General features: G+C 42.9%; 1 protein-coding gene across 1 annotated transcript in view; it reads right to left on the bottom strand.

The window, feature by feature from the left end:
- The window catches only part of spag9b (sperm associated antigen 9b), a 64,615-nt gene extending 53,058 nt beyond the window's left edge, over window positions 1-11,557 (bottom strand). The window contains 1 exon segment of the mRNA XM_048232738.1: window positions 10,983-11,557. Within this exon segment, the coding sequence (XP_048088695.1) occupies window positions 10,983-11,282 (300 nt within the window). The 5' untranslated portion in view covers window positions 11,283-11,557.
- Window positions 11,558-12,189: the final 632 nt, after the last annotated feature.

Below are 12,189 nucleotides of genomic sequence, written 5' to 3'. Positions count from 1 at the left end.
TGGAGACTTACAGTTGTTGGAGAGACTGGGAGAGGTAAGGAGAAGAGAAATAGAAAGATCAGGCGGAGAATGAAGGATCTCATGACAGAAACTGCCCCCTTTTGCTTGTCAAACATCAGGTGATGGCAAGTTGAGAGCAATAAAGACAATTGAGAACAACAAACAAACTACCCTGGGAAGAGCTCAACTCCAGATTTATTGCTGTGGATGCAAGGCAAAAATCAGTGTGTTTGGACTTTGTAAGGACACTTTTGGGCTGTTAATCAGGGCCAGAGCCGGACAGTAATGGAGTACATTTACTTGAGTACAATTTTGAGGGATCTGTACTTTACTAGAGTATCATTTTTGGGCTGTACTCATGACTTTACTCAAGTACATTTGAAAGGCAAATATTTTACTCTTTACTCCACTACATTTCTATCCATAACCGTGAGTACCCGTTACCAGAGACTTTCTAATGAGGAGACACAGCACTCAAAAAATACTCCATAGAAATGCATGGGGCTAGTTTGTCACGCCAATATGGCCGTTGTCTACACATATCCCACCCCTTCCTCGGCAAAACGTCGACATGTGAATACATTGAGCCAATCATATGGTGTGTTGTGAAGACATCGTGCCAATCATGTGTTGTGATCTCGCCGCTGGAGCAAGATTGGTGTCGTGAAGCCTTGCACACGAGCAGTTCGACCCAAAGACTGTGCCCGATGAGTGCCCATAAAACGTTGGTATATGGCCGCCGAGTGGAGGGACTTGCCTAAAAGGACTTTGCCACCACTGATTGGGACAGCCTATCAGCAATCACCTTCAGCTTTCCGCCAAAGTCAACTCCATGGTCAGATTTAGATAAGAGACAAAACCATGGACGAAACAATGGATGAAGACAGGTCCATCCCGGGAATGGTGCAACCTGTGGCCCCACCTCGCCAGACTATTTAAATTTTCTGAACAAGTTAATAATAGTTTTCGCTTCAAGTGTTTCAATTACAAAATAGTATTTTGTATTTGAAATACGTATTTTAAATACATGTATTAGAAATACTGCCCATCCCTGGCAACATGGTAAAAAGATGAAAATGACTTGATTTTACTTTCAATTCCGTTTACATTCTCCAAGGTATTAACATTTTTCATAACTCCATGTAGGACGTATCTGTACTGTAAGCACTGTGGCAGTAGTAATGCAATATTTAGAAAATGCAGGCTACTCTTGATACTAAAGTACTTTTAAAAACAAGTACTTCAGTACTTTTACTTAAGTAGACATCTGACTGTTGTACTTTTACTTGTACTTGAGTAAAATTTAGCAAAGGGTATCTGTACTTTTACTCAAGTAATGAAGCTGTGTACTCTGTCCGCCTCTGATCAGGGCACAGGAAATGTCAAATGCCTCTGGAGTTTTGATGAGCCTGCACTGCACGAACTGCCATCCATACAAGGCTATGCACACAAGGATTACATTAAAAGATTTGCAAGTCGTCTTGCGTGTGCATATATTTATGAATCTGTCTCTCTGCCCCATCATCTGCTGCCCCCAATCATATGACAACTGGGCTCATATGAGAGAGAGAGAGAGAGAGAGAGAGAGAGAAAAAGAGAGAGAGAGAGAGAGAGAGACAGAGAGAGAGAGAAAGATGAAGGGAGAGAAGAGAGAGAGAGAGAGAGAGAGAGAAAAAGAGAGAGAGAGAGAGAGAGAGAGAGAGAGAGAGAGAGAGAGAGAGAGAGAGAGAGAGAGAGAGAGACAGAGACAGAGAGAAAGATGAAGGGAGAGAGAGAGAGGGAGAACCTCACACAGCCGCCAGGCTCCTGCTCTCCCGGTCAGGCATAATGCCTCCATTGTACCCCAGCCAGCACACAGAAGCCACACTGTATCAGCACTCTATTGACGGCCCTCTCCAAGTGAACTGCTGCGTCTTCAGCTGACCCGTTGTGCCTTTTTCCGGCCAACATTTCCTCAGCTCTCCAGCGCCCAGTGAGAGAATTACCTCACCGGAGGAGATGAGCAGACGGCCGTTTCATGTGGGGACATGGGGTGAGACTCTTATTCAGCCACTGTTTTCACTGTGGGGAGGACGTTTTGGCATCCCTCCCACTGAGTAACATCCATTCGAATCCATTTGGTATGGTCTGGTGGGGTCTGGTTTATTTTGGGCACTTTAGGAGGCATCTGAAGTTGATCAGGTCAGACAGGGTTGGGATCAATGGGCTGTCAGGTCAATTAAAACAGCCTTCTTCAATTACAAACAAACACACTCTAGCATTAACACTATTTATACAATCGCATATGAAAATCTTCAAAGCAGTGCATTTTTATAAACATGGTACTGAGTATTGACCACAAGGAAACAAACACTGACTCTAGATCTAGTTTTAACAACTATTTATCGGAATCATAATAACACAGTAAAATCAGGAAAATCTTGACTGAACATGACAGTGCGGAACTTTTATAAACTTTGTGCTGTGTGTTTGTATCAGTGAGACTCCACTACTAACAAGTCTAAACTGAGTAGGCCAATTTGCACGATAGATCGATAGATAGATCGATAGATCGATAGATCGATACAAGAATACAAGGAAGTTTATTGTCACGTGCATATAGTTACTGGAAGTAAGAAATGCAGTGAAATTATGTCTGTTGTGCTGTGTATTGGGGGGGGGGGGCAGTGTGCTGTACGCATGTTGGGAATGTGTGTTGGAGAAGCTTCCTGATGAAATAATATGCTGTGTAGGTAGGGGAGGGGGGGGGGCAGTGTACTGCAAGTATGGTGAAGGGACTTACTATTGCAAGCAGAGTACTGTATGTATGATGTATGTGAGTGATGACAGTGAAGATGTGTGTGTGGGTGGGGGGGAGTGGAGCATTGACTGTGTGTGTGTGTAGTGTGTGTGTGGGTAGGTGGGGGCAGTGTGCTGTAAGTATGTAGAGGATGTGTGTTGGAGAACATCCTGAAGACAATGTGCTGTGTATGTAGGGAGGGGAGGCAGTGTGCAGCAAGTATGTAGAGGAGGCTTACTGTAGCTAGCAGTGTGCTGTATGTATGTGAGGTGATGACAGTGGTGATGTAAGTGTGTGTGTGTTGGGGATGGGGGTGGGGTGGGGGTGGCAGAAAGGCTAGGCAATCAAGGACATGGGTAGATAGATGGAGGAGAAATCAAAAATAATAAATAAAAAGTTCTAAGAAGTCAGTATAGTGTGAGTTCAGAGTTCGGATGGCCTGGGGATAAAAACTTCTCCTGAGTCTCTCAGTTCTGGCTAGATACTTTATTGATTCCCAAGGGGATCTACTTTTTTTAAGTAATTTTAGTTAGTGACAACTTTTTTTGGTTTGTCAGATACAGAATTCTGCACTATCAGCATCATTCACTGACACTGTATGGATGTGAAAAACATTTCTGATGAATGAAATTTGCTGTCGTGAAACAATTTCAAATGAAAAATATGGACTTTGTGTGCATAGGCACTCCTTCAGGTGAAAAAAGTACTCTTTTCTTCCTCAGAGCTCTGGTAGATAACACTTAAGCAATGTGCTTAGAAGACTGTCTGATCTACACTAAGAGATAAAAAAACAACTGAAAAAAAATCACTTTGGTTGTGTAATCAAAAAAGAGACTTTACATTTTATGACATTAATACCAGAATTTCACATAAGGACCTGGCCCTTATCGACCTCTAGGAAAGATTATACTGTGGCCCTGAAGGTTTCAGGAGTCAGCCAGTCCTCTAATGTCAGCAGTTAGTCTGCTCTGAAGCCCCTGAGAGACTTTTAAATGGCACAGAAATTAGTCTGCCACTGGGCGGTATGTGCTCTCAACTTGAGTTCATGAACGATTGATGCCATTTCCCAGTGCCGCCCTACTGCTACCAGATCTTCAGTCAATTCAAAGGGCCACTTTTCTTCTCCTCTCCACTGATTTCACAAAAGCATATTTCTACCCAATATTACAGTGGTTTATTCATTTATCTGCCAGTGTGCAAGTCTTGTCTGTTTAGATGATGTTTACTCAGAAAGAGCCATTCAAGCTTCGAGAATTGAAGCATTTATTACTTAGGCATATGATCTAAGCTGACTTGAGATGTAGGTTATGTGACCACATGCATTGGAATGTTCTAGTTATGAGTTTTCCCATTAAGGAGAGGGGCAACGGTTTCTTATTTCCTCAACAAGAACTGTTGCTTTCTGGGATGACAAAGCTAACAGGACAACCAGCTATATCTAAATTGGGCAGCACATGGTGTCACACAACATCTTTAGGACATCACGCTATTGTGTTTTCATTTGTCTTTGTTTTGAAAGTGGTCATGACAATGAATTGTTTCCCCAACACTCCTGGTGTGAGTTTCACTAAAGATCCAAATATCATGCTCGAGGTCAGTGCAGGTCAGTTATGTCCCCCAGTATAAGGAAGAAAGGGACAATGTGTTCACTTAATTCATGAATTTGACATTTGGCTTATACGTTTTCAATAAATTTCCAGAGCTCTGCATTCAACCTACGGTTGGTGCTCGTTGTCCGTCGATGACTCTTTGTCCAGCATCTGTCCTCAGGGGAAACTGACTGAGTGGGCCCAAGTCCTTTAATGGGACTGGCAGGATTCATTTCATAAGTCAAGACTAAACAAATTTCCCTTTGCTGATTGAGGCTGTGCGCCTCGGAAATGTTGAACAGGATATTTGTGAATTGTTGGTCCATACACACTCCTACTTCATGCAATAATTGTTCACCCCGACCCACTTCATTTTTGCCATTTGGGTGTGAATCCAGGCGCTTTATGCGGGTATTGTTTTGGAATCAATCACGAGACAGCGGGTGTTGACAACTTGCTACAAAGATAAACCATGAGCGATGTCTTTAATCACGCAGACTGAGCCGACTGAGCCGATCTAAACAAGATTCGACCAAGGACAAAAGACACAAAGCTTACGGTATTCTTACAATACAATGTTCGGAGACTAGACACTGCATAAACAGTCTAATGAAGACTTGACTGTCATTTGAAAAAAAAAAATTAAAAAAAATAAACCTGCATGGCTGACTATTTTGCCTCACACCAATTTAACTACAAAAGCCATTACAGTAATTATTTTAGAATTTCTTATTTCAAAAGTTGCTACTTTCGTGACACCGTTATTCAATCATTTCTAAAAGGAACTGCAGGGAGAGACTGAGGACTTGTTAATTGATTCAAGTCTTCTCTAGGAGTCTCTGAGCTCAGTGATATTGGGTGTCCGCTCCGTTCAGACAATCCTCTGATGCAAGAACACAGGATGCTGGGAGTAAAAGAGAGGGAGAGAGGGAAATACTCTGACCCTAGAAGGGAACTCAGGAAGTTTTCCTTTCCGGTACATTCCTGGCCCTTCCCTAGTCCTTCCTCTGAATGTCTAGGAAGGCACTCCAGTTAGTAACCCTTGGCCTGGTACGATCGTGAAGTGGACTTGGCGTCCATGGACCAGGTCACTGTCTCTCCCTCTGTTTGTCTGCGTGTGTGTGTGTCTCTCTCTCTCTCTCTCACACACACACACACACACAAAATCACATTCTCTGTCTTCCTCCAACTCTCTCCATGTTGGACTGCATGTTAGCCTCTGTCTGTGTCTCACGCTCTCTCACACACACACTAAATCACAGTGTGTCTTCCTCCAACTCTCTCCATGTTGGCCTGCATGTTTGCTTCTGTCTGTGTCTCTGCCTTTATCTCATACCCTCTCTGTTCCTCTCAGATCACTTTACCATGCGTTTATCTCTTGGTACCCGCTGCTCGTCTGGTTTCGTCCCGAGCTCAAAAACTCTCCCACAGCAGAAGAACGGCCTGTCGACTCTCCCAGAAGGAGTCTCCCCTGGAGGCGGGTGTGAGTGTCATGAGACATTCTTTACATCCCGCGCACAACAGAGGGCCTCTCTGACGGCCCCGTGCTAACTTGCCCGCTAACGCGGTCGGCTTGTTGTCACATTAACACGCCGTGATGGTCCTCACATGCAGGAGGTCATGGGAGAAGAGTGGGGAACTCTTAAATCACACTGGCATGCCAGAATGGCAATACGTCTTCTTAACAGTGGTGTGGGTGTGTGTGTGTGTGTGTGTGTGTGTGTGTGTGTGTGTGTGTGTTCTTTGTCCTCGCCCATTATCCGAATGTAAGCTGACAGTTCTTCTTTGAGGAGATCCAAAAGGCAAACTAAGAGCAAACGAGATGAGGGCTTGATTTAACAGGGTAGAAGCTCCACTACTTGAGGGGTTGAGAAGAGGAGAAAGACAAGAGGATGTTAAACTGACAGCAAAAACGGCATCAGCAAGTCAAGTGAATTCTGCCTACATAGCAAAATATGTCACAGACATCACAAAGCCTTCTTCCTGCCAAGAGTCTGGAAGGCCACAACAGAATTAAATGAATACAAACTCACATGTGTAGGGAATGGCATTCTTTTAGTGATATTTATTATGAATTCTGTCATTTAGAATGAATTTTTTTATCAGAACTTTAGTAACGAAGAAAAAATCCAAAACAATATTCAACCTTTGACAAGCACAACTCTTAAGATTGAAAGATGATTGACATTTTAATCTGGTTGTTATGGCCCTTACAAGCCATTTGTCATGGCTACACTCTCTTGATTATGTGTCCCAATGGAAAGCCTCATTGTCTTATATACAAAGCACAAACAACTGCCACACATACCAACGGTCATGACAACCCCTGGGCATGCTGTATCTCAGGCTGAAGAGAATCACACAAGACACAAAATTAAACCACGGCGAGAGTCACATGGCACTAACCATTAGCAAAAGACCTGCAAAATGTCTGTTTATTTCAGAGTTCACTGAACAATGTTGAAAGTCTCTGTTTGCTTTCCTAAGCCTGTCTGTTTTTTTTTTTTTTTTTCATGGCGGGAGTTGAATACTTCAAACCATTTTATACACATCTTCTCTTAAACATGCTCACTTAGCATTTAAAACATTACAAAAGGTGTGCAGAACACACCCGCAGGACATGAACGTTATAATCCATTATGCCAAGCCACACCTACATCAGTCTTCACCTGTAGAAGCAGGTGAGCTACACAACGTGCTAAACCATACACAAACAAGGACCAGCCAATGGGGCAGCCTCATAGAAATCACAACGGCTGGGTGTGCCCACATAACACCTCTCTTCGCCAAGGACACCACTTTCACTGATGCACGAGTAGGGATGGTGTGATACTGAAATGTCAACCTTCAGTCTCTGCCGATAACAATATCAATAACAATACGATGCTGTCTTTATCAAAACTATGCTGCCAGCTGGTAAATAAATTTGCCTGGATGCATGCTCGAAGGGCAACAACGGGTTCAGTTCAGCATTCCCAACAATTGAATGGCTCATGCTTATCCAAAAGTGCACATTCCTGCAAAGGTGGTTTATTATTTCTATTCATTAGTGATCAGTGAATAAATAAGGAGGTCAAAAATACCAAAACAAAATAACTGGTTTACAAAAACAGTGCCACTGTATTCAACATGCAAGGAAACAGCCCCAATACTGTGCTGCAGAGTGATGTTTGGGCCTATGCAGTTTTTCCTTTCCCCCAATGAGCTCATCACTCCTATGCTTATTTGGGCCAAATTTGCTAAAACATACTGTTTGACCCTAAATGGCACCTGTACCTAGGAAGCAGAAGGGAAAGAAAATGGGAAAAACAAAACAACACATTGACACAGGCACATCACGTTTGCCAGGCTACCTAATGTTAAGTATGAAATAAACGTTCAATTGAGCTTTTATCATTATTAGGGATGAGCCGAAACGGACGGCCTCGTAGGTGTGCCACTGGGGTCATGGGTCAAGGCAGCTGGTCCTGTGCAGCTAAACCAGTCCAAGCAGCAGGCGCCTTGAATAGGTCTCGCCTCTCAGCCGGTCACTCAGCAAGGTGAGGCCTCCCACCTGTGCTGCGGTGAATGATCCTCTCCACACGGATTCAGTCACAGACACACTTCCAGACTAGACTGGGCTTTAGTGAATGGCTGCTTGTTACGGCTTTTTTTTTTGCCTGGCAGAGAATGTTATCTGACAGATGAACAAAGTGACTGTACAGTGAGAGGTGGGCGCCTTGCTAACTGTTCCATTAGGATAAAGAAAGAAAGAAAGAAAGAAAGAAAGAAAGAAAGAAAGAAAGAAAGAAAGAAAGAAAGAAAGAAAGAAGAGAGTGTGCGTGGTAGATGTCTCTTTTTTTCTTTCCATCTCAACTGCTAGGAACAGCAGTTAGGCCTATAAAACTATTTATGGGTAACTGATCCCAAAATGCTGGCACTGGTGAACAGTGAAACAGTGAAAAGTAGGCCTACACATAGCAGCATATGCATCCAACAAATGAGTTATAAAGTATGGGGGGGGGGGTGGCGTGAAAGAATAGATGCTACAAAAGAGGAATCACTTTTGTGGTAATTTTTTCCCAGATTAAATACGAAACTCTCTGGTCCAGCGATGGCCTACCCAATGAGCCATGGATAGGCACCCCAGCGGACAGCGAACAAGCAAATATTGGTCCCACTCTTGCAGTCCCGGCTGCCAGCCCTGAAATAGTCTCTGGCTGAGTGTGTGATGTGAAGGAAACCTGGCAGTGGCGATGGAGCATAATACCACAGGAGGCTCCCAGGCCTGGGAAAACTATTCCATTACTGTGAGAAGAACTCGACTTGTAAAAATGAGTTGCCAAATAAGAGTTTGATTTCGATAGGAAGGCATTAAGCAAAGACACGGTGAAACCCCTTTCACACGACTACTAGTGTTCACAGTCTATTCTAGTATTTGGATGCTTTTAACAGAGCATCCACAGAAAAAGTGAAGTTGAACTGTGGTTCATCAAGGTCGGCTCGCTGTCAGCAAGTGTAGTTCTCTTTATATGAGAATTACAGAGCTCTCGGGCAATTCACATCCCAGATGGTCAAAGTCTCCACAACAGTAGTCTGTCATCTGGTCCTACTTCTTGTGGTTTGGAGCATTTTCGGGGGTTGAATGTGATCCACTTCAGTCTGTCGAGAGGAACAGTGGGGAACTGGAGTCTGCAGCAACACAGCTGCACTTGACTGGCCCCAATATTCTCCCTTGACAGGGAGAGGAGCATTCTACTAAACTCAAGCATTCTGAAACTGTCATGAGTGGTACTGTAAAACACCTTACACAAAATAAGGGGAAATAAGGCTAAGGCTCGAGTGCTATTACTTCTCTGAAAATGTTACTCGATAAGGTTTTCTTCATTGGGAGAGACCAAAGAACCTTGATGACTCCAGAGATTGCACAAGGTGTGATGCTGACTTGTCAGTAAGTAATACATGTCAAATGAAATGATGTGACATCCTAATTAGGCCTACTGAGCATTTACGGCTGCATTGTTGTTCGTTGACCATGGTGCTAGATTGCCAACACTTTACCAGACTAAACAGTGAAGTCAGCTCTGTCTGGCAATAACCTGATAGTTAAAGATGGGTCATGGAGAGCAGATTTCTTGAGGCCTATAGATTACGGACTGATATGTGTCCGTCTGATATCTCCGGAGAAACCGACGACACTAACAATACTACTGTCTGCTTTCAAATGTGTAATTTAGTAGTAGTAGCCTATACATTATCTGTATTTTAAGACTAGAAAAGGTCACTCAGACCTCAGACTCAGGTAGACTCAGTGCTGTTAGTGAGTATTATTGTTCAGTAATATTATCTTTACAGACACAGGAAGAGCAGACTAGACTACTAGACTACGCGTCTGTTTAAAAACTAACAACTGTTTTAAAAGACATCCTTTTACACCATGCTCTTGATGGGGAAAAGTCATTGGGCACTGAGGTTGTTTGGCACATAAACTGACGTTTCAGATCTTATGGCGCCCAGACATGACAGACAACTGGAAACAATGAATATAGCTTTGGCACAATGTCCCTATACTGTACTTCTTAATGACCAGTCATTTAAAAACGTACACAACTGTTATAAGGAAACCATCAATCCTGGTCAATATGACAACTGGTGATACGTAAATAATACGCCTGATGCATCGGAGACGGAAAGGGTGATGTTTTCAATTCTGGCAACACACGTCAACAGAAAAATGCTGTGGATGAACACAGTGACTGCAGTCAATAGTAATTTGCAGCCTGAAGTTCCACGAACCATTTACACTCGCACATGACTAGCCCGCGAGCCACCAGAGGCATCCCGTGCCTCGGTGTTGTTTCACCAATAAATTACAAGATAATTCGGTTGGCAAAGGATGTACTATATTTGAGAGAATGTAAGAAAGAAACGTTTTTTTTTTATTTTTTTTTTAACAAAGCTGGCCTTCAAATACGTTTGGCACTAATATCATTGCGCGTAACCAACCTGTTGATTCTTTTGCGCCACGGCATTTTCCATCTGTATCAAGCCCACATTAAACAAATGTGTGGTGCGGTTATAGTCTCTGGCGAGCATTTTAGATAAGTAAATTTGACAGTTCACACTTGGTTGAGTGGATGAGACGCCAAGACAACCCATTGTTGTGGATTAACTAACGTTACGTTACTTTTTACGCACCAAGTGAGAAAGACCATAAGCCAGGGCGGTCTGACAGACTGCAAAATATCAGAAGTTACTTTATTACCTTAATTGATTAATCACCCTGATATCAGCACTCAAATATGCTTTGCATTACAAATAGTGGGAGATGCATTGTTGGCAAGTGCATCACTCAACAGGTTACCAGCATCAGTAGACCCAAGTTAACTTGCAACATCAAGGGTGGAGTAAACAATTGGACACACGTAAGCAATGCATTGCAATGTTAACTTATTATAACGTCTTTTTATGCAGCTACTGCTAACTTACTAGCAACGGACTGAGACTCCACAGCACTTTTCTTCTGCAAGATGACTTAAAGCTGTTAAGCCTGCAAACGTGGAATGGGTGGCCTGGCTTATTAACGGCTTCATGTCAGTCTACCAAATCAATAGTTTTAAAACTGTCAAACCCACCTCTTCAACGCCTTTTCTCAAAGCTTTCTCGCGTTCGTACTGGGTCACAAGTTGCTCGTTGTCTTCTTTCAGCAGTTCCAGCTCGACTTCGTGCTCCTGGTTCTCAGCGAACACCGCGTCCAAGTTTTCCAGGACTGCGACAACGAGGGGCATTAGTTCCTTCACAACGTCCTCATCGTACTTTCCTATCAGTCGTTCGAACTCTCGATAGATTGAACTGGCCAGACCAGAAACCCGCTCGGACATCATCGCCGAGGAGCCAGAGTCATCCTGGTAGAGGGCTCCGTCGTCCAACTCCATATTTCCACTTCACTCTGCCAGCTAGCTATGAAAATATAGCTAGCTGCGCTAGCTACTTAAGATAGCTAGCTAGCTCGCCCGGTAATTTAACCACCTTATGATTACTGAGCGAAAAGCTTCGACACGAAACGTTAAAACTTATGTACATCTACTTGGATATAAATAACTAAAAAAATAACACTAAGTTTAAGCACTCAAAGTCTGTGTCCTGCAGGATCCGCTGCCTGACACAGAGTAGTATTTCCTTTCCAATGCAACTCCAGTTGTTCCAAGTGAAGTAGTCCCAACATAAGAGTTGTTGATGAGCCGTCACATGGTGACGTCACGCTCTAAAAGCGGGATGGGAGGGAACGAACGGAGCGAAATGTAATCCGCGATTATCTATCAAAAATCATCACGTGGCGTTTTGTTCACTTAAGGAATTGTTTTAGAAATACATTCAGTTTAGGAGGTTTCATAGAAACTAGAATATATATACATGTCCAGGAATATATATATACCTGTATCAATATTATATTATTTATAGTTTTTAATAAGGGACCTGCAAAAAGACTGAAGCCAATTTTTTAATAACCATTCTGATATAATTACTTAACTTATTATGAAGTAAATGATACAGGATGGTATCCTCAGTAAAGACATACATCCTTGATTTCAGCCCAATAGAAGTTAATCAGAAAGCCACCTGTTTGCAGGCATGGCAGAGACAGCTGGAACTGAATTAAACAGGATATCTTCCTCTTTATAGAATTGCAATTGACATCCCTCTCACAGCTGTAAGCCACCACATGTCAAAATATGACCTCACCACAATACCAGTGTATAACATGCTTCTGGCCACCTTCTAGTGCTGAAAATCACAACCACCTGTTACTTTTTCACATCACATGTGAAAGTCAGGCAGTTG

This window comes from Alosa alosa, chromosome 22 (assembly GCF_017589495.1).
Source record: "Alosa alosa isolate M-15738 ecotype Scorff River chromosome 22, AALO_Geno_1.1, whole genome shotgun sequence".
In the NCBI taxonomy this organism is placed as follows: Eukaryota; Metazoa; Chordata; class Actinopteri; order Clupeiformes; family Clupeidae; genus Alosa; species Alosa alosa.
The sequence above is the reverse complement of the archived record's forward strand: the minus strand, read 5'-3'. Positions and strand labels throughout refer to the sequence as shown.